Genomic DNA, 24249 nt, shown 5'->3' with positions numbered 1-24249 from the left:
TTTATTTCCTCTATTTTTGAACTTTGAAGGTCAATAACAGATTTTTATGAATTTATTATTATTTTTTACATGTTATACCATCACATCGATTCACTATTAACTTCATATGTTTAAGACTGTATTAATTACGAGTATATGAAATATAGGTATGGTAAAATAATTATATCATTATATATTTACCTATTGTACCATTTGTACCTATATTATGTGATACATATTTACAAGTGGGCCGACGTTTATTATTAGTGAATTATATGAGAAAAACAGTAGTCTGCTCCTATAATATTTACTATAGAACATCTGAACATAGGATATTGATGTGTATTAAAACGTGATGTACGCATCAAAGAACACATCATTTAGTTAACTGATCAATGTTAATACATTAAATTAATGTAAGTAGAGCATTAATATTATGCGACTATTGTATTGTCTCATTAAGAAGATAAATGGTAGTACATATTATGATTATCATCTCAGAAGAAAATTATGTACATACAATATATAATATTATACATATTATATAGAGCTAAAGTAGGAGATACCTCTGAACAGTTGTAAAATATAGGAAATTGTTTTGTAACTCTTATTTTTTGCCCTTCTAATGTCTCGTTAATTTATTGTCATCTAATTGTTGACACTTCCTACATTATTTTTCTAAGGGTCAAGGATTATCAAAAAACCTTAAATGAAAGTATTTTAATATGTATATATATTATTCCTTTGTTTTAATGAGTGGGGTGTTTCAAAATCAGATCAATCCGAAAGTATATATTATATACGGACATCCAACCTAGTCCTTTCCTAGTCGAAGATATAGACGCCAACTGCAATATTTATCTAAATCAACAATTTCAACAATTATAACTTTATAATTTTTTTTAATTTAATAGTTAATAAATATTCTATATAATTAAATATAAAATTATAAGTAAAATTATGTAAAAGTGTTGTAATTCATCATGAGTGTACAATTTGATTTATGAACTTAATAGATTTAATCGAGTATGTACCCTTGATATTAAACAGAATAATTTGTTAGTTATTATTTTCCCAACTTTAAAAAAATTGTATTTTTTATTTATATTTTATGTTTGATATAAATTCTTTTATTGTTATTTACAAGGAAAATTCTATAATATGCTCGTTTTGATACCCTAGTAAAAGTTTTTTATAATATTATTTAATAAATGACATTGGCAAAAACATGAATTTATATAACGTCTATAACAATATAATTATACTTAGGTATGTTATTTTATTAAAATTTTTTTAATTCAAATCTAAAGTATTTAGTATGAAATGAATAATAAAAACATTAATATAACAGCAGAGATGAATATTCTCATTATAAAATATCCTTGAATTCCATTTGTTTGATAGGTTAATAATATTTATAATAATAATTGAGGTTTTAAAGAATTCATTCTTGCTAAAATCTAAGATTTAATAATTAATTGTTATGTCAAGATGTATTTATTTCATATTCATTTTTATAATTTTTTCACCAACAATAATGATGAAATAAATAGTTTGTAGAGTACTCGTATTTATAAATTTGCAATTTCAAAGTATGTTACTAATACTTTTAGTAAAATTAAAATCTTAATTCAATGTATTAAACGATATTTAGTATTTTGTTAATTTTTACGAGCGAATGCACTCGAACATCTTAATCACGGCAAGTCACAAAAGTGTATAGATATTAATAAACGACATGAGTATATACGTACCTAAAATTATCAAATTCATAAAATAATTTCTTTAGTTTAAAATAATAGCTAAATTGTTAATACAAATTAAATTACCATAGAATATACGCGTATTATCTTGCACATTTATGCATGCATACTAGCACGGTCATTGGATATCTTTTAGACGTAATTGGATTATGTGAACAGGCTTTTTTCTTTGAGATATTCACAAACGTATGCATATCATATGCATATGTCATAATACGATAATAAAAAAAATCGTATAATATGAATTTTATGTAATATATTCTACCTGCAGATGTACCACAGCCAGGAAGCCAACGATTTTCATTTCAAGTGGTAAAAAATTCCTGCAACTGTCGTATTACCACCTCATTATACAGTTAATAATAGTTAATATAGTCAGTAGTATAGTGTTGATTACACCTCACCGCCCTGAACAAATAAAGTCAATGATGTTTTTTATAGGGACTTATCTTATAGGTACTGCAGAAGTGCAAACGTCCGTCTGCTTGAACAAACCGTAGAATAAAATCGTGTCGACTAAAAGAAACTCGTTTATAATATCATTTGTACTACTGCGCGCCATCGACCTTGTACCTACCAATAATAATAATAATAATAATTCAAAACAATAATAATAAAAGACATATTAATATTAATATTATTATTGCACGTTATATATAATATATGTAGAGATAGAGCAGATGGCATAGAAACACCCGACGACGGGGGGCCATCAGATGCAACAGCCACTAATTATTAATGGTGCGATGACTACGATGCAATGTTGACACGACGGAGAGATGGAGATTCTCTCCGGCGATAGCTGGAGAGCTCGCCGGACGAAAAAATACATATAGCACTCGAGTGGGGACCGTATAAAAAGGTCATTGAAAAACAATCGTACGGCCATTGGTACATTTAACGTCGGCGCGGGTGCTGAAATCGTTCCGGGTTGTTTTTATTTATTACACATACATTTATAAACATATAATATATATATATACACGCACGCATAAATAAATATAAATCGATCATTTTTTGTTGTTGTGATTTTAAAAGTACAATTGTTTTCAACATTTTACTGTAATTATATCGTGAAACCAGTCTCCCCGAAACCAACAGCGTTCACTTGAAAAACAGTAAGTGTTCACAGTGCACCAATCGGTTCATATAACTATCATAAAGTCATAACATCGAAAACATATTATTTTACATTGTAATATGTAAATGACACATGCTATATATACATATATATGCGTGTGTATATTGTATATATAATATACTTGTGTTCTATTATATGCTGTATTCACTGCTTCTTATTGTATTTTCCCCGTTCCTGAATTGTCTAACCTCTTATTTATATATTTTATTACATCGTTATTCCATATATTATATTATAGACAATTATCATAAATGTTCTACTCTTATTCCCCTTGATTTTTAAAATACCAACGTACAATGTAAATTTTCAATTTTCTGAGATATAATTTAGTTTAGAAAATCATTTAATACGCCTACAACACAAATCTCATAATCTTAACACTATAATAGTAATTGTTGATAAACCGTTTAATCGTAATAATTTAAATTTTAAACCTAACCTCTAGATTAATGGGGATGGTCACAATTTTTTCTATATTTTTAGCTAAATATTACCTTTAACAATCTTATAATAATTAAAATAATTATGAAGACAATTTAAAATAAAAATCACGCATAACCATAAGAAAATCAAAAATTGACACCGTTGTAACAATTAAGCGAGGGGATGTTTAAAAAAAATATAGATTGGTAGGTATAGTGTTGTATTAATATTCAAATATTATAGCCAGCTTTAAAAAGTTACAAAACAGTATACACAGGTGTATGTTATCATCCTTTTCAAATTTGAGACAATTGATCCCAATAGGCAATAGTCAAACACACTAATTTTTGAACAAAAACAATAATATGCTCATCATTTTTTTGTTTATAATTATCGGGTAATAATAAATACAATTGTACACATTTTATTCGTGTGACATTATGTTATTGTAATCGACAGTAAAGTACTCAAATTATTATAATATATAATATCAACTATAAAGTGCAATTATATGTCAATCAGCACGTTTTTACGACAATCTAACAACACATAACATGTAATTGATTCGTCAGGTTCATATAAACATATAATAATTTTTTCAACAAGAATTAATAGATACACAATTTTTAGAAAGATTGTAGAATATTTACGTTCATAGACAACCAAAGAATAATGTTATTAATGTTATTGTTACACTAATTATTACTAATTATTAATAATAGCTGTATAAATTCTAATCATAATATATAAGCGATTATAATATCATTATAAAAATATAGATACTTTCAACTTTTTTCGTGTCCAAATTTATTAAAATGATAAATTATTATACCAAGTATGCATATAATATGTAATGCGTAGGAAAACCCTACAAGTATAAGCAGTTAAAATTATATTACCTATTTATTTTATTACTGTTGTCAGATATGCTCTACAATGATCGTTGAACAAAAACGAAACAAGGAATATCAAAAGATCATTATGTATAAATGATAGATAATTAATTAACATCCAATCGACTTTTGTTCTCAGTATAGTTAATGCCTTCGATACGACGTATTAGATTTGATGATCCACGCGCGTAACGTACTTATTCGTGTATATCTGGTTGGTGATAATTTTTTTTTTTGTGGTTTGACGAGTCCACTACTCCGCGTGATACAAGGACTTGGAAAGTATACCTACTACCGACACCGTGGTCTTCGTTATTTAATTAAAATCAATATCGGTATTGTTGTAAGACCGGTGATTTATGCGGTGGCTGGGCCCGCCCGAAGGCTATCGCCCGAGATTGACCGTTTTCGTCTTCCGCCGGCGGACCAATAATATTGTACTAAATACACGTGCGCGTATATTTAAAGGATAAATTTATACTCAATACACTATTACCAATTACACAAATATAAATAGCATTTATCACAATATCCTAAACGACGATTACCCGTATTATATTATTATATTTTAACACGCACTCGACACATCATTAACAGACTAACGATATATTATTATAGTTTATAAACGACTAACGGACCGCGTCGATTAATGATCTCAAATCGCGTTTTAATTTTTCTTTCATAATACAGTGACGTCGAGTACGATACGATTCTAACGATATTGCTTTCACCGTCATTACAAGCTGGTAATTCCACGATATCATATTGAAAATCACCATTCCGACGCACGGGCCTGCCGCAGTACTTCGGTACTACACGCGTGTATACGTCCGCGTATACCAACACTATAATACAATGTGTGAAGAGTGCATAATTTAATGTAATAATGGAATTTAATTTTTATGCCAATTATTATGTATATGATTATGTTAAATGTTACAATGAAAAAATGTCCATACTCGTTTTAAAATTAGCCAAAGTGATAGCCACAGATCGATAATATTCTTGATTTTAAGATTTATAATAGGTCAATTAACTCCAAAACTATAGCGAACAACACGAGGTCGGTTCTGTTGAACGCGATTTCGCTATGATGGTCGAATAAAGAGAAAACAAATTAAGTGCGCTAATGATGACATCCTCTTAATAAAATACGACTTGATTCGTTGAATTTGCACAGATCTCGAGGGAGTCTGCACTTATGGGCGATCGTACATTTTTCGTATACTTATTCGTATTATAATAATGTATATTTACCCACAGATAGGTAGGCATCTACTACTAGTGGGTCACGCACGCGACGCGACGCGGCCTTAGAAGTTATCACTTCTAATGGGACGGCGCGCGGTGTCAACGTGCTGCCAAGTCATACGATTACGAGTCTATATCTTATACGTGGTTGGCATTGAGATGGCGGTTGTGATTAAATTATTATTATTATATTGTTTTACACAAATTTCCAAATCGTATAGAATGCGACGGCGGCAGCAAAAGTTAGGTGACGACGACAAGTCGTATACCTACAAAGTTTATAAAATATGATATGTGTTAATATTTCATAGTATATAATATAATATAATTATTATAATAAAATATAATATAGTCATTCGATCTGTAATGAAATTGCACGACCACATGACGCACACGCATCGACACACACACAATACGTAGCTTATTATTATTATTTATATTGTATTGTTTTCTTTACGATTTTCTTATTATTATGTTCGTGAATATGTTGTTATTGATATATTATGGTAACATATAAACATTAAACTTTAACTATGTTTTAATTTTGCGTATTAAATAATTTGTAGTAATATACTTTTTGTCAGACTCAAAATATGTACACAGAAATTTGTCCGGCTATTTTCAAATAGAACTTTTTGACCACTTGGCGATTATCGTTAGAAATATTACCTATATAAAATAAAGATACGGTGTCTGTGCGCTCCCGTGAAGACGTTGTCGTGTCATATTATGTAAAAAAGGGTTCAAACAGGATAAATGGGTTGTTGTAATTTTACGAAATTAAGATTTTTCTTTTTAGGATTTTTTATTAACAATGTTGACTGTATAATTCGTACCTCGTGAATCGTGATATGTATCTATATCATAGTTAAATTTCTATAGTTATTTTTTATTAAATAAGTACCTATCTATTACTTCCGATTTATCGCAAATTGGGTGTAAGAAGTTATAACGCTTAAATATTTTAGATCGTTGTTATTCTAATGCATGACGGGAATTAAAGATTAAACTTTTAATACCTACGTCACATACTCACACAATTATATCACACAACTCGATTACATCTATTACACATAATAAATTATAACAGCTATACATCGTTGAACATCAAGTTCACACCCACCCCTTAGATTTAAGCTACCTAACGGTTCGGGGAAAATTACCTTGTACTTGTTTGGTGGACGTACTTGATTTTTTACGAGTGTAAACGCGTCATTGCGCATATACTATATTAATAATAATATATGCATTTATGTATTTTTGTTGATTTTTGGGGGAATTAAAGAGAATAATATTATGTGGATGTCGTTTATATATATATATATATATATATAACAAAGTGTTGTTGGTGTAGTAAGCCGTGAGACGGTTTCCACAGTTCAAGGTCATTTACCTATTTCATAATAACTGCTACGCGACTCGACGATTTTTGAATGTGTGCCACGCGCATGACCGCACACTCATATAGTTTCCATTAGACGTAAGGACGTTCGAGCGAAAAAAAAATATGAAAAAGGCTTTCACCCGGTAAATAATGCGAAAAACAGTCCCGAAAATGTTAATAAGACATTAACGATCAATTATTTATATTATTATAGTATCATATTTAAGAGATAATAATGAATGGACAAACACTAATTACATGTTTCGAGGGAGGTAAAATATTTATAAAAAAAAAAATTTAATTTTTAAATGGCTTTGATTAATTAATCAATTACAAAAATAAATAAAATATAAACAATTTTCAAGAAATTTCGAAGGATCTTTATAAATAATTACATACTTAAGGATGACATAATTTGTGTGCCTGCGGAGAAGCAACGATTCTAAACACAGCCTTGGGTTCACCGCTGCACATTTCGTCACGAATACGTACGTGCAAATTTAATTGTTTAATACTTTTCGTCCCCACGGAAGTCCCATACTATATCTGATATATCACAACCATCGTGGCATCACAATGAAATGACGCCTACTCTGAGTGAATTAATGTGTTTACCAGTAGACGATAATATGGTATGTATAAGTTCCACGGAAGTATATATGTGCGCTCGAATGATTCATTGACCACCACCGTGCTGTGTGGATATAAATATTATGATTGATGACTGTATTATATTATTCTTAAAATGAACATCAAGACGCTCGAGAATCGTTTCAGATCGGCTTGTATACGCATTGTAATAATAATATTATATTTATTTAACACTTGAGCGTTGTGTTCAATTTTTGGCGAAGGACGTACGCCATTATTGAATTGTTATCGTCTCGAATTTGCGCACCGTCACATTAACGATCCTTTGATTTGAACAATTGCGATATAGGATTTTGCATGACGAACCACATTGCTTTGTGTAAGGTTCTAATGGTTCTATTATTGAACTTTGAAGACGATCATTAATAGTACCTATATACGAATCGTCGAGAAACTTGAATGGCACCCACTATGTTTGTAATGTGATTTACGCGCGTATAATACAAAAATATTATCTTTGCACGAACAATGTTTTTACTTTAAATCTCCCGCGGGGATATAACAATATATAATAATTATAATATATTACAATTGCACCGTAATATTCTCCCGTTGACATATCTGCGACGTTCGTATAATTCTTTATTAAGAAACATACGTTTTCGTATTAAGTATATACAACAATATTTTTCGAGGCTGAAATTAAGACTAATTATTGTCGATAATAAAACAATATGATAAAAAACATGTAATATAATGTCAGTAACCTGCTTAGTGAATGTAAAATAATAAAAATATATTTGTGTGAGATAAAAAGCCATGACACAAAAACGCAGTCAAATACAAACATACTGTATGTTAGTTAAATAATCCTCTGACCATGTAAACGACCCCTCTTCTTTGTCTACCAGATGCATGGTCAGATTGGTCAAATATACTCGTTCGGTTTGAACTCAAGATTTAAATTCCGATCGTTCTTCGTGGTTAAACACACTAATATACAGCGAGTATCGTCCTGAAAAATATTTTGCGATATATATATTAACTTTAAATTCGATCAACTTGCTATACTGTTGCATATGGTTTATTGATTTATTCATATATTATACGAACTTATCGGATTGTCTTACCGGTTATTTCAGCACAAGCAGAAATGGGCGTTTACCCAGCAGCATCTTCGATCCTCCAAGGACCGTCTGTCCAGATAAACAATGACATCCAACTGCATAGATTGTTCGAACGGAACGAAAATGTTTATCCAGAACACATGGCTGTAATGCACGGAGGTATGTACATGGAGATTTGTTTTAATATATTGATTTTAAACACAGTAAAATAGCGCTCAAATACTTACTGGAATTTTAACAATATTTGCATTTTAAAGGTTTAATGAAAGTGCATATTTAAAATTTCCATGTGACTTTTAGAAATCGGTAAAAGGAAAAAACCAGGGCTTAGCACCCGTATCATTTATTCGGGTTTCGGGTTTCGGGTGCTGAATGTATTCGGGTGTTCAAACGCCGGAATAAAAAATCTAAACAAACATTTGGGTTTTCAAAACCGTTATTATTCGGGTTAATGTTGGTTAATACGGGTGTTGAGTTATCTGGAAAAATCATAGCTTTTGATGACTCCCCCCTCTCCCCCCCCCCCAAAAAAAAGTGTTTAAGTTATTTATAATAAAATATACATTTTTTAAACGAATTCGCAACATTTGTAGTTTGGATTAAAACAACTGTTGTTAAAATACCTTATTTCATTAATAAAGTAATAATACTAGGTATTATTAATTATTAGCGTTTGGTATTTTGGTCACGACTGTCAATACGTTCAGTTTTGTTGAGACCGTGTCAATTGTATAATGCTATTAGCTATATTTAGATTTTTTTCATATACTATAATAATAATGTAATAAAGTAATAAATTATATTATAAAATAGGTATAAGAAATAATTTAGTATTAGGCGATTTTATTTAATACTTTAATTAGAATCAATTAAATTATAAAATATTTTAATGGTTTTATTTTCAAGTAAATAATTATTGAATTTACCTATGATTGATTGTAAGATTGTCCCTGTTATTATTATTATTAATTATTTAACTCTACAAAATTGAAATTGCCACAAGAAATACGTACAAAATGATATATCACATGAAGATTGAAAAAATTAAAAAATTATTCGGGTTTTGGTTAATACGGGTGTTATGAAAACAGAATCATTCGGGTTATATGGGTTTCGGGTGTTTGATTTTTTAAGGGTGTTTAGGGGTGTTAGGGGTTCGGGTTAATTCGGGTGCAAGGCCCTGGAAAAAACATAGCAAATATATAAGTATATGGACAACACATAAAACATAATTTAGAAACAATTTCTGATAGTAATGAGCAGAATATGCTCAAAGTTGTGATATTGTTTTTTGAATGTGGACGAGGACGACAATAGTATTATTATATTCAAATTGTAAATAGTTATTAATTTATAATAATTCATCACGACACAATGTCCGTGTTAAACATCGCAATTCTACATTTTCGTATGTTTGTTTTTAATATGTATTATATTATGTAATAAAATGCGTCATAATCTGTTATATGTCTTAACGAGGTTTTTGTCTTCAGAACTTGGACAACCTTCCGTACGGCTTAACTTCACGGAACTAAATGTCATATCTAATCAATTGGCCAGAGGAATCATCGCACGTGCTGGCCCTAAAAACAACGACGGCGACTTTGTAGTAGCCGTTCAACTTCCTCCGGGTGACGGACTAATTGCTACCCTGTTGGCCATTTGGAAAGCTGGAGCAGCTTATTTGCCATTGGACGTAGCAGCGCCACAACACCGGATCCAACACGTAATTGACGAGGCTAAGCCGTGTTTAGTGATCACCTGTACACCCGAAGGTAATTCATATACACATAATACTTGTATGTACGTATGTATTATGTATAATAAAACCATTCTAGTATATGTGCACAGAATATAAGTTAAAACGTATTACTATCGATCATTATTCATTATTATCACCTTTGACTTATCACAATAATTGTGAATAATTATTAATTAAACCATTGAAGTGGTTTTGTTTTTTTGACATTATTTCTCTGCTCATATTATATACATTTATTGACTTGTGCTTTATTAACTATCTTTTATTATATAGCCGAAGTTTATGGCAACAAGTCTCACATCGTATACAGCCTTAAACAATTGAAGAGCCAGTCTGTTACGCTTTCCGCAACCAACCTAGAGGACCGTGAAACACTAGTAGGCTACGTTGATGGTAGAAGACCAGCAACAATAATTTACACGAGTGGCAGCACAGGAACGCCTAAAGGTAATGAGATTTTCAATAGGTTAACGGCCACCTTCCATACAAATTTCGACACCTCAAGGCCTTCGGGTTTCAAAATGTATTATTTGTATCTGTAATTTTTCATAAAAATCTTTCGGTAATCGGTACAATTAATTTTTAATTCTTCTAGAGTCTTAAAATACCAACGGTTTTACACACAAAGAATATTAAGAATAATAATTCTCATATATTTTACTCATGGAGATAATTTTTCAAAATGTAAACCAGTTATCTGAGCAATATTGCCTGAAGCTGCATCCGCCTTTTCGAAAAATAGTACTTATATTTATTATGGACCTTACAAATCAAACATTACTTACAAAGTCTGTGCATATTAATCAAAGAATGATGCAATTTATAAATAAAAATATTATATTTGTCAGCGAAATATAGGTGAATCATTCACCTATAACATTCACCTATATTTCGCTGACAAATATTATATGATGTGAATAATTATCAATTATTAATGGATACAAAATTAATACAATTATTATAACTTGATAACTCAAAAAAAAATTTTCATAGTGTTTCTATTAAACACTAAATATATTAAATTATGATAAATATAAGTAAATATTTATTTATTTACATTCATCAAGGTCGTAAATACTGTAAAAAGAAATTTGAATTTTTATTGATTAAAATTATAATTTATTTAAAAAAATATGAAATTTAAAACATAAAATATTATGTATATATCAATAATAAATATCGACAGATTTATTTTTAAACTTACTATTGATACCATTGGTATGATTGATTAAGATGTAGAATGATTATTATACATTTTCTAAAATAGGCGTATAATATTTTGTCGATATAATTTATTAGACGGCGTCTTGAATAGGCAAACTAAGTACATATTAATAAACTATAATAGCTGTTTGCCTGTTTGATAAAATATCTAAAATAATATTATTATAATATTACACTCTAATATTCTACGCTAACATTCTTCATGGCTATTAAAATTATTATTATTCGTTTCATTATGTAGGATTTATGAACTTCAAGGATACATTTACCATTATTTTGAGTTTTATAATCGTGTGTATAATATAATTTTTTCTTTTCTTTTTTTCTTATCCAAGTTTATCTGCTCAGTAACACAAATTATTATGAATATTATTATTAGTAATATATAACAATAAATCAAACTGGTTTCGACATAAGACAATATTTTTGTTCAGCAAATAATTATTTATTTTTTTATTTCCTACAAAAATATGTTTTTAATAAGATAATATAGGTATAATATTTTTATTACGCATATACATGTTACACTAATTGAATTTAATTAGATGCATTTAATATAATGATTACCTAAATACTGTATACATTATGTGAATGGTACACACCCAATAGATTATTGTGATTTTCTATTAACGTTAAATTATTAATTAATGTTCGTTAAAAGCTAATATATTTATCCAGTTATATATTGTTGCATTAATTTAAAAAATTTTAATAGTAACGTATACATTTCAATAAAATTTAAAAGGAAATATATACTAAATTAATACAATTTACATTTTGAGGAGATCCTGCAGTGAATGGAGGAAGTAGTTGTATTTTTTTTCACTAAAATTATTATGAAATAGGCTTTTTTAGAACTCATTAAGAAAACAAAAACTCAATACATCATATTCAAATCTCGAAATTTCTCCAGTATTCCAGTTCACTTTTCACTATTACTATTCCGATATGAATAATAAATATAACAGATTGTAATATATATATATTATGTCTCCAATACTTAGTTTATTTAAATTATTTTTCTAATAATATTATTGTTTTTAAGTGATATCGATACTTATAAAAATTGTAATGTTCAGTAATCGTATTTTTTTTTATTGAAAATGCATTTTTTTAAATTCCTATTTTCGGAACTTTTAGATAACTTAGAGTTCATATTTTTAAATCCTTAGATTTTTTACCATTTAGAAATGGTCTTGTAATGGTATAAAATATTATATCTAAAAATTGAGGTGAGCATATTATGTGAAGCACCTTGTATATTATTTATATCACGTACAAATTCACATTAAAATTATATTCAATTAAATGTTAGGTAGATAGTATATGATGATATCGTAATTTATGGTTGAAATTAATTCAACGTTTTTAAGAGCATTGTCCGGTATCATAGTACGTACCTATATTCGTGTTTAAAAATCCAACATAACTAGTTTTATACTATATATATATATGCATATATCTTAAATTATTTAAACAACTGAAAACATATTAACACGAAATGCATAATATTACAGGCGTGAGACTTCCGCATTGTGTAATTTTCAATCGATTGAACTGGCAATGGAACCGGTTCCCTTACAGTGATACAGAACATACGTGCGTTTTCAAGACTTCGTTGACATTCGTGGATTCGGTGGCAGAAATTTGGGCTCCATTGTTACATGACGCACCTAGATGCCTAATGGTAATTCCCAAGGCCATTACCAAAGATCCAGAACGGTTGATCAATATACTTCACGAAAACAAGGTAAAATAAAACACATGGTGTATACATATAGCGGTCAATAGGGACAATGAAAAATTGTGAACGTAGGCGATAAGAAATTTAGATTAAAACAAATCATAAATCATCCATAGTGCTACCCACTACATTACTATAATATTATCATGATCGAAATAACCATACACAAGTAATATTGGATATTAATATATAAATCTACTCATAATGAATTTCGATAAATATAACAAGTATAACGCAATAACGGTTAGGTATTGATTTTTTTTTTAATATCTTATTTTAACAGGAAAGTATATAATTATACATATATTGATCGCAAGTAATTTTATCTGGTAGCTATAATAATTAATATTATATATAATAATGATACTTCAATATTTGGCATAGATTATAAGTCTAAAATATATTTCATCTTTTGATTTTACAAGATTTACATGGCATAAACGTTTTCACTTTAGTCTTATTTTGGATATTGATATGGCGTATATAAAATATAAATACGGCTTTTAAATTAATTATTATGGTACATATCCTTGTATGGAAAATAATTTTCAATAATGGGATAAGTTTTCCGTCGTATATTCTTCTATATTATATAGAAGAATATTATCATTCTCACTTAATATGCATTTTATCTCTTTAACACCAAATATTCGCGTATTTTTCAAATAAAAATCCTTCTCTCTTCCACAGTTAACTATTCATAGAATACCAATATATTTATTTATAACAAAAACATCTTGGTTTTTAGATTGAACGTTTAGTATTGGTACCATCACTATTACGTGCCATATTATTATACTTGGGAATTTCTAACAACAACGAACAACAATCTTCTATGATAAATCAAGTAAGTATTATTTTGGTAGATTTTTTTTTTAGAACGTAAATTGATGATTGATTTTATTTTTTCGTCGAATTTACTTCATAATAAAAACATCATTTATCCATGCAAAATTGTTCATGTAACGAAAGGATTAACTGCTTTCCAACAAATCAAAACTTAATTATAACTTGCAAGGTTCGCCTAGCTAAAATTGTATTATATCCCTAAACTATTATTATTATTTTATTATTACCTATTACCTATAACACTTATCAGTTGTCACTAGTCACTATAGGTAATTTTATTATTTTTTTCCAGTTAAACCAATCACGAAAATTACTTATTTTTATTAGAAAATTATCACTTTTAGTATCCAAGCGGGTGCTAAATTCAAATATCTTCTTCGTCTATCGTCTATTGTTTTAATGTTATTAAAACTTTTTACATCATAAAGTATAATTGTTGCAATGCTCAATGTTATTTTTTAACTATACATAACTGCATCAAAATCAAAAAATATATTCATCTATAATTATTTTTCAATGAAAAATAACTAAAATAATAATATATTTACCATTGATGTAGGAAGCTGAAAATAACTAATAATTACATACTATATAGTCCAGCGGTTCCCAAACTTTTACGACCACGGCACCCTTGAGAAATAATTTGTGTTTTACGGAACCCCCTTCTTTAAATAATTTAAAATAATAATTTTAATAATATAAAATAATTTTCTCAATAATCACATACATCTGGCGGAACCCTTGAGATTGTCCCATGGAACCCTAAGGTTCCGCGGAACACACTTTGGGATACGCTGATATAGTCCATTCATTAAGACATAAATCTTTTCGTTTAAGAACGACGAACGGGGAATTCTATCAAGTTTGAAGTTGTGGGTGTGCAGCGGAGAACCTCTACCAGTATCATTAGCCAAACAATTTTTGGATACTTTTTCTGGTCATACGCTGTGTAACTTTTATGGAAGTACGGAAATCATGGCAGACGTGTCATACTATGCCATAAAATCATTCAAAGATTTGTGTTTTGGTGACAAAATTCCCATCGGTAAGTCATTAGTCATTACTCACTATACAAACATTACATTAACTATGAGGCATGGGCACTTAAAAACAACGTAGTCCAAGTCTCACTATATTTATTTTTGTTCTTACACTCATGCTCACCTATGATCTATTAGAAAATAATACAATAATATAATGCATAATATAGTTTACACACCAGCACTTCTTAAATTAAATTAATTTACATATAGTTTTACATATAATTATATTAAACATAGACTAATAACCAATAGCTACTTAAATGTATAGAAGAATCCTTAACATTATAAAGTTTTTAAATGTGGACAAATACGCCAATATCGCACTATAGTCACCAAAATAATTTATAATAACCTTTCTATTCAACTATATAATTTATATCGTCGTATTAAAGGCATTCCCGTGGACAATACGACCCTATACTTATTGAACAATAAAGGCCAGACAGTAGAACCCGGATGTTTGGGTGAGTTGTACGTGGCCGGAGCGAACTTGGCCAGTGGTTATGTCAACAACCGTGACCCACACAGATTCGTAAAAAACTGTCATCCATACGACCAAGGTAATATACTAATATCTCCGTGGCATGTACTTTTCAAAATTATATTTATCCAAAATAACCAAACAAAACTTTGACTAAAATAATGTATTATAATATAAAGAATATAATATTATATTTACCTATAATTATACAAACGCATCGTCATAACAGAAAACGTTATGTCCATATGACTTAGGCATGGGCATGGAGCGTATGTACCAGACAGGAGACTATGGAAAAGTAGTAAATGGCGTGCTGTTGTATGAGGGCAGAACCGATTCACAAATCAAAGTCAGAGGACATCGAGTCGATTTGAATGAAGTCGAAACCGCCATTCATCAACTGCAGGACTCGGGAATCGACAAATTGACCGTACAATGCTACAAACCTGGCGAAACAGAACAGGTATATTACCTATATGAATATTGAGTTAATTTAACTCTTATATTTCTAATCTAATATAAGCTAAAAAAAAAATCAAGATGCGTGTAAAAGAATTTGAGAAATTTTCAAATTTCATGTCTTTTTATCAATATTTTCTGTTGTCTCAAAAAAGTTTTGAATGACTTCCAGTGTTCTGTTTGCTTTATGAATGGACAACATTTATCATCTGCACTCTGCAGCGTAGATTTCTGATTTACAGTTTTAACTTCTAATAAATTGATTAGATACATATATTATATAGATAGATATAAAATAATGCAAATTTTATAATATTATGAATGGGTAATATCATTGCACAGTTATACAATTTTATTTTATAATCATTAATCTGCACTAACATTTCAAAATGACAACGAAATCTGTTTATAATAGGTATATATTTTCGAGTTGTATAGCTTGTAAGACTCCGATTAAAGTGAAATACTATATAAATATTCACGTTTAGTTAAATGTATAATACCTATTCGTTGTTAGTTTGGCGTAAATTAATTTAGTATAATGTATACACGACACTGTAATAGTATAATAAAACGTAAAGTGATCTTCAAGGCGATCAATAACGATGATGCGAAGGTAATCATTTTGTTTATTTTATGTATAGGCTCTGTTGGCGTTCGTCGTGTTCGATAATAACACCAAAATGACGGCCACGGACGTAGAAGATCGGCTGAAAAACACACTGCCGGAATACGCTTTGCCGCAAGTACGTGCCTATCATGGAAAATGTCGTTGACGCGTACATGATACCAACGTCAGCGACATTAAAGTTTTAATTACAGTATCTACATTACTTACACGTTGTTGATTTAGGTGATTGCAATCGAATCTATGCCGTATCTCGTGAACGGAAAAATCGACCGACAGACATTATTGCGTCAATACTCGGAAATATCTGGTAAGAGTATGAGACACTAAGACAACTGTTGAGTTTAATTTTTACGGATATATTATACCTAGTGGGGTTTGTGGAGGTAGGTAGGTACTTAGGTTTAATAAGCCTTTCAAAATATAGTAACAATAAAATTATCTATACGTACCTACTTATATTCTTTGAAAAATATGACATTTTTTCAATTTTTAATAAATTGATAAATTGAAAAATTAATTTTTATGACGACCGTCATATGGCGACCGTAAGCCCGTAAATAGGCACATTAACGCGTTGAATTAACATGAATTTGTTCGAAAATCCTGCTGCAGTGGACAAAAGTATCTATATACCCAAATACCCATCCACCACACATACTCGCGCATCAATAAATACGTCACTGTAGTAGACCTATATAATATTATGTGTATATTTATAATTATTGTGATATTTTGGAGTTTTTTTTAATTTATAAAATATTTTGAATGTGCAGTGTCGGATATTTGCAAGAAATCGAAAATTGACTACACTGGTGTCGATGCAAGCCAAATGGAAACTGCTAAATACCTGTTCGAGACCGTATCCAGCGTGCTAGGAAGTTCGCTGCGGTCACACATCTCGCCGGCCGCAAACTTTTTCGCACTCGGTGGCAACTCATTGAACGCCATTTACACCATAAGTAAACTAGCCGACCTAGGATATTTTATAGGTGAGCGCATCACGCAGTTGGTTAATATAATATTTATTGATTTAATTTCAATAAGTATTTACATAGTTAAAATATTTTTATTTTATTAAAGATAATCTTTATTATTGAAAAATTTCGATTTCTACAACTGTAGAAATAACGTACAATAAAATTTTTTTATTTATAATAAACTATAAGTAGGATCAGAAAAACAAAAAAAGAACATTTAAAAATAAGTCACACAATTGAGACACCAGACACCTGATGACTTTAAATTAAGTTTATTCTGGACTTATTGTGCGACTCTAGTGTGCATGCTTCTGTTAGACCTATGGGCTATGATAATTTGACCGCGTGTTGGAACAAACTTAACTATAATTTTTAAACGTCCGAATCACGCTTAAGATGTCTGCTGGTTTGTTCGGGTTCCCGGGAAGCTAGTTTATAATATTATGTAATAAATAATTTACGAAACGTGTGATATAGGTAGGTACTTATAAGTTATATGTTCATAGAAAAATTAGAAAATCTGATATAGTCTAGGTTATTAAAGATTTAAAATTAAGTTAAAAAATGATGAGTTAATTTTATAATTAAGTTATCTACTTATATATAAAACTCTTTTATTTTGTTATTAAATAATTTAAATCTTAATCAGTTCCTTTTTTATGCATCGACCTAACGTGTTAATGTGAAGTACGCACGAAATGTTGATATTATTTAAATATCTAATGCAATTCAAACAGTGAAAATATTTACCGGCATTACTAATATCTGCGTGTTTATTTTTTATAGCTGTCAGTGATTTTATAACAGCGCCCAATTTTGGTATTGTCATTAACAAAATGAGGTTTAGTGGTAAACGAAAGGCATGTTGTAACGACGAAGAATGGCTCTCTGATAAATATACCAGGCAAATGCTCGAACCCAAGCACAAAAATGATGTGATCAAGTAAGAAAATACCGAGAAAAATATGTAATATGTAATATGTAATATGTATTACATTATACTTATTATAGTATTTAATTAGTTAGGTATTCTTTATAGGCACTCATAAACTTGCACAAAAATTTCATCCAAAAAACCATTTTCAGTTTTTGCCAAATTTTCCGAACAAATTAATTTTATAGTTTATTTTTCTGTAAAAACCATATTCCGAGTATTACGAATGTTTTTCTTTGAAAAATAGCCCAATCAGTCAATCCGTTTCCAAGTTATACCAACGTACAGCATTTCATTTATGTATTGTAGAATCCGCTTGATTGAGTTATTATCTACATTGAGCAGGAACCTATTTGTCCCCAATGTCTCCATTAACTAGGTATAATAACTACTAATAAATTGAAACTATTTAAGTGCATATACACAATAAAACTTTATTTACAAAATACATACCTACACACTTCATAGTTAATTCATACTTTGTTTGGCTGCAGAAAATTGTCCATTTTGCTTTGTTATAATTTATTAAAACTTTGCTTATGGTCAAAGTCTACACAAATGTCTAACGAAGTTTTTGGGTCATTTTCATTTCCATTATGCATGAAATTAATTTCAGCTATCAATGAAGTACGCGGTAGTAGGAGAAAAAGAATTAATTAATAAAAATAAAATTATTACATACACATACGTATATATAAAATATAATTGAGCCATAAAAAGATTAGATACTTGACTACAGTTTCGATAAGAAAATATGAATGTAGGTACCTATATAGGTTATAGAATATCTAGTTGGGCATTTTAATCTTTGTCCCTTGTAACCGATAGTTTGCCACAAATAAACGAATTTAAATTGCCTAAATACATTCGTTCAAGACTATGCCAATTTGTCCCAATTTAACGGATTCTACTGAATATAAACGATAAGTCTAAGGGAAGTAAAGGTTGTATACTTGTATAGGTAACTTATGTGTACCTACTCATTTTTCGCAGGATAATTGCAGACAGTTTCTACGAAAAAGCAGATCTCGAAAGCTGGATCGTGCCAAAGGTGCCCTACAGCGAGTACACCGAAGTCCTTGAATTACTATGGGAGCCACTGCTGGAAAAAAATTTGAGGTAAATGAGCCTCGATATTTTTGATATATCAAAAGTTTTTATAATTACGCAATAACGAAAACGATGTGTGTATTTATATAGTTTTGTAGTGCAATCCAAAGAGTCCAATAGATTAATAGGAGCAGCGTTAAATTTCGATGCTCTAGACGAGCCTGACATAGAGTTTAACGGCCGTTTAACAGTGATTTTTGAGTTCCTCGAATTCCTCGAAGGTCCCATAAGGTATTTTTCTGATAAATTATAATTTATTATACTCCTATTATAATGCTATTTTCGTTGAACAGGAGAGATCATCTGCCTAAAACTAAAGGCAGTATATTGCATAGTTTTATGATGGGCACGGACAAAAACCTAGACGCACCAACTAATGTTGAAGTCATAACCTACATGGAACAAGAAGTCTTACAGTTGGGAAAAACCAATGGATTTGAAGGCATATTCACAACAAACACTAATCCTTTAACACAAGTGAGATTGAAAGGAGGATAATATATATTTATTAAATATAGGAAAAATACATTTTAAAATTATTTATTTATTATGTATATATATGCATTATTTTTTTTTTAGCAACTTGGAGCCAACGTATTCGGTTATAAAATACTTCATGATTACCAGATTAATAATTATGTAACACCTGATGGTAACAAAATATTCGGAGAAGCTCCAGACGACCAGAGAGCAATATGTAGTTGGAAAGTTATACAATAAAGGTTAAAAAATTAGGGTGTATTTATTTATAACGTTCATTAGTCTTGTAATGTATTTATTCGTTTGTAGATTTTAGGATTGTTATGTATAAAAAAAAAAAAATGTCATCTCATTCAATAAACATCATGTAAACTTACTGTTTGATACAAACAAATGTCTTTTTTGTACGATGGAAAAATGGTATTTTTTTAAATTAATTAACAATAAGCAGCTAAAAAACAATCAAGTCAATTTGGAGCAGTCGACATAAATTGTGAGGTCAGGATTGATTTTGCAATGCAGTGGCGGCAGCTGCTAATGCAGCGAGTTGACTACTGGCTACTGGCATACTTGTTCTTTCCAGCTCAATATATTTTTTTATTCTTTTCCATTCGCCTGTATTATAATTCATTTGGAAGTGTGTTTCAACTAGCATGTTAACTAAGGTGTGATCATTTTGCAATACAGTCTCATGATCTTCACTCAATTTAACAGTTACTAGACTGCCCAATTGAGGGCACGGGTTATCTAAATTAACAAATAATGCAATGAAAAAATGTAAATATATTTCTTTTAAAATTTAATTTTAATTACCTCGACTCCCTGCCATAAATCCTAATATTAATGCTTTTTCAGGACGAGTTACTTTATTAGCATTTCTAAACATGTCCTGTGCTTCTTCCATTTGACTCCTCTGTATAAAAAATTTGATTAAAATAGAAATAAATTAACAATATTATACTTTTGATAAACAATTTAAGTGTACCGTTAGAGAAAGCTGTGTTGGAGCAGCAGTATTTGAAGTAGTTGTTGTAGATACTCCGACTTGGGCAGTTTGTGAGCGCACTTGCATTTGTACCATAGGTGGCTAAAATTATATACAAAAAAAATTACATTTTTTTTTAAATCAACAAATTATGTGCTTTGTTCACTATCTATAAAATATCTATCTAAAAGTTGTGCAAGGTTATAATGTATTTAATGAATTGCAAATGTAAATAAAATCCATTAAGTAAAATATTAACTGCTTACATGAATAACTTTTGATGCAGCAGGGGCAGCAGGTGGAGATTCAGCTTCTGGTTGAGTAGCACTTGAAACACCTAAAAATTATTAAATAAAAAAGTAATATCTTATAAATAAAATAAAAAACTGTTAACTTATTTTAAAATAATTAAAATTCATCAAAAGAAAAATTATAAGTTAATATTATCGAACTATTTAGGTAGTTTGATTAGAGATGGTTTAATAAGATTAGTTATTTTGATAACTATCTAAATATTAATAAAATAAAAAAAGAGTATTTTGTTTATTTAATATGCTTGGAATTTCAATACTCTTTAATATAACTTACCATGAAATAAAAAAAAATACTTTGAAAATAAAGTTATTATTATTTTTATTATAGTTATACATACTTGTAGGCTCATTTAAAGGTTCTGCTGGTATAGGCGTAGCAGGCGCTATATAACTAGGTACATGCTGAGGTGTAGATGGTGCTGGAGTTGGTGGGTTTAGAGGAGCTAAGCCAGCAGCATAGTCTGGTGTTGTAGATGTAACTTCAGTTTTAGTAATTGGCTGACAAGTTGTTCCAGAAGTTGATACATTGTTAGCTTCCAAAAGACGTTTGTTTTCTTCCATTTCTGAAAGAAGCAATAAATTATTAATAAACTTTAATAAAATTAAATTGACAAAATAACTTACCAGCCTTCTTACGCTTTTTAGCTTGAGCATAACCTATAGGTTGCTCAGTTATTTCTAATATTTTAATACCACAGTCTTTACGCACTCCTGGTCTAGCGGGAGTTGCCATAGTGCTATTTATAGGATTAGAACGGAATCCACCACTTGGTATTGAGCGGCTTGGTATGCCTTTTAAAGGAGCTACAAATATAATAAATATTTAGTAAGAATAATATTGATAAGCCTATAGGTATAGACTAATAAAAAATTACTTGTATCAGTCATTTTACGAGGCATGCCTCTCGATCTTACTGGAACAGTTGGAGCTGCATGCTTCTTAATATGATTAGCAGCATCGGCAGCTTTTTGTAAAAGTTCAGCTTTAATAGCCGCTGCTTTAGGTTTTCTTTTCAAATTAAAATGTTTTATTGCAGTAGGCTACAGCCAAAAAAAAAATACAATTCATAATTAATCAAAAGATATAAATACTCAAAAAATTGAAATTGATTTAGTGGTGCAAGCAAAAATAATTTTAGCAAGTAACTGGAGAAATATGTTTTGAGAAATACTTATAAAAAAATAATTGAATACAGTAAGTTGTAAAGAGTAAAAACTTATAATGTAGGCATTAACTATGATTTCAGGCAGTAGCATCATGTTTTTATGCAATTGATATACTATAAATATCTAAAACCTACTACGAGTATGTAAAAAAATTAGCCAGCAATGTAATCTATTTTTTTACATTAATTATAGGTTAGCATCCTATTAAATAGTGTAAAATTATATCACTGTTGGTCTCTTAATTAACATTAATGACACATTAAAATTATAAAATAAATTGTGTAACTGTATTAATAACACTGACAAATGACAACTATCTTAATAATAATGCCATTTGATAGTTAAATGCTAAATTGAACTAATATTTATTTAATAATTTGTATTTACGATAACTTACCGGTTGGCCTACAACATTAATTAGAGCATTTTTGTTCAAATAAAGACATTCTAAAGGCAACATTGTGTAATCCATATTTTTTCGTACTACAGAAACATAAAATGTATAACATAAATATCATAACTTGCTTTCAAATTTAAATTAAAGATGAATTGTATAAACGCATACCTAATTTTTTTAAATCTGTAATTAAATCATTGAATATTCTGTTATTGTCTTCATTATGAAAAAATTCTGTAACATTGAGACTGCCGGTCGATGGGAATGTTTTCATCATTTCGGCTAACATAGATACCCACTGTTCACTATCTACACATGCGACTTCTAAGATCTCTTCGAGCTCTGTTCGCCACTATATATAAAACAAACATTGTTTAGAAAAAAATCACATAATACACAACCAATAAATCAATACTTCTGCAATATTTCTTCTTGGAATATGAAAAAATGATAGTAACAGTTTGAGTTTAACTTGGGTCTGTAAATCGGGGAAGCAATCTTTTATATTGCGCAACACATCGGACGTTAATTGTGTACATATCGAGCCACTAATCCATGTGTCACTGGTGGTGCCCAATTTATTGTGCAACCATAATGAAATGTCGCTGTCCCTGACACTTGCCATTATATTTTAATAGAAATCTGTAAAACTGTGTACAAACAAAAACCAATTGAAATTCTAGAAAACTAATAACGGTAAATACACTTACAAACGATTTTGCTACAACACGTCATCAATGAAATAAATTTTGGTAGCAGGACAGTTGGAAAAACTATACATTAATACGATTTAGGTAACTTTAAACAAAAATAAACCATTATTATTTATTTACTTTTTAAAATGAAAAAAATTGCACGAAAATTATATCATTTTATCATTCTCAACATATTTTATCTCTTGAATGATTACAGTGTTGCCAAACAGCCAAACTAGAGAGTTCTTAAAAAACACCGTAAACTATATAACAATATAATTGCACATGTGATGAATATTATACCTCTAGAATGTATTCGAACAAATTATGTTATAGTTGTATTGTGTGTAATATATTTATTTCTCAACAAATTGAAAACTGCGAGCATAGAACAATAAAAAACTTGTGTACGTGTACAAATGGGGATATAAAATGTACATATCAG

The 24249-nt window shown here is 29.5% G+C and overlaps 2 protein-coding genes across 2 annotated transcripts; one reads left to right on the top strand and one right to left on the bottom strand.

Annotated features, from left to right (window-relative positions):
• The first annotated feature begins 2618 nt into the window (after positions 1–2618).
• On the top strand, positions 2619–20623 carry LOC132919889 (beta-alanyl-bioamine nonribosomal peptide synthetase ebony). The gene is made up of 17 exons (XM_060981803.1): positions 2619–2860; positions 8568–8711; positions 10046–10327; positions 10588–10761; positions 13056–13288; positions 14031–14129; positions 14969–15176; positions 15567–15734; positions 15910–16118; positions 16759–16860; positions 16968–17052; positions 17519–17734; positions 18509–18665; positions 19650–19775; positions 19857–19997; positions 20060–20243; positions 20346–20623. The coding sequence occupies exons 2-17, from the start codon at positions 8579–8581 to the stop codon at positions 20484–20486; spliced, it is 2658 nt and encodes an 885-aa protein (XP_060837786.1). The 5' UTR covers positions 2619–2860; positions 8568–8578; the 3' UTR covers positions 20487–20623.
• LOC132919891 (negative elongation factor A-like) lies at positions 20525–23979 on the bottom strand. The gene is made up of 11 exons (XM_060981804.1): positions 23820–23979; positions 23525–23759; positions 23278–23461; positions 23110–23195; positions 22421–22586; positions 22170–22349; positions 21884–22108; positions 21498–21568; positions 21232–21333; positions 21060–21159; positions 20525–20993 (listed from the first exon to the last, which is right to left on the bottom strand). Exons 2-11 carry the CDS (start codon positions 23732–23734, stop codon positions 20746–20748), a joined length of 1572 nt encoding a protein of 523 aa, XP_060837787.1. The 5' UTR covers positions 23735–23759; positions 23820–23979; the 3' UTR covers positions 20525–20745.
• Positions 23980–24249: the final 270 nt, after the last annotated feature.

Source organism: Rhopalosiphum padi, chromosome 2 (assembly GCF_020882245.1).
Source record: "Rhopalosiphum padi isolate XX-2018 chromosome 2, ASM2088224v1, whole genome shotgun sequence".
NCBI classification, from domain to species: domain Eukaryota; kingdom Metazoa; phylum Arthropoda; class Insecta; order Hemiptera; family Aphididae; genus Rhopalosiphum; species Rhopalosiphum padi.
Note: the sequence above shows the minus strand (reverse complement) of the source record. Positions and strands in the feature narration are given on the sequence as shown.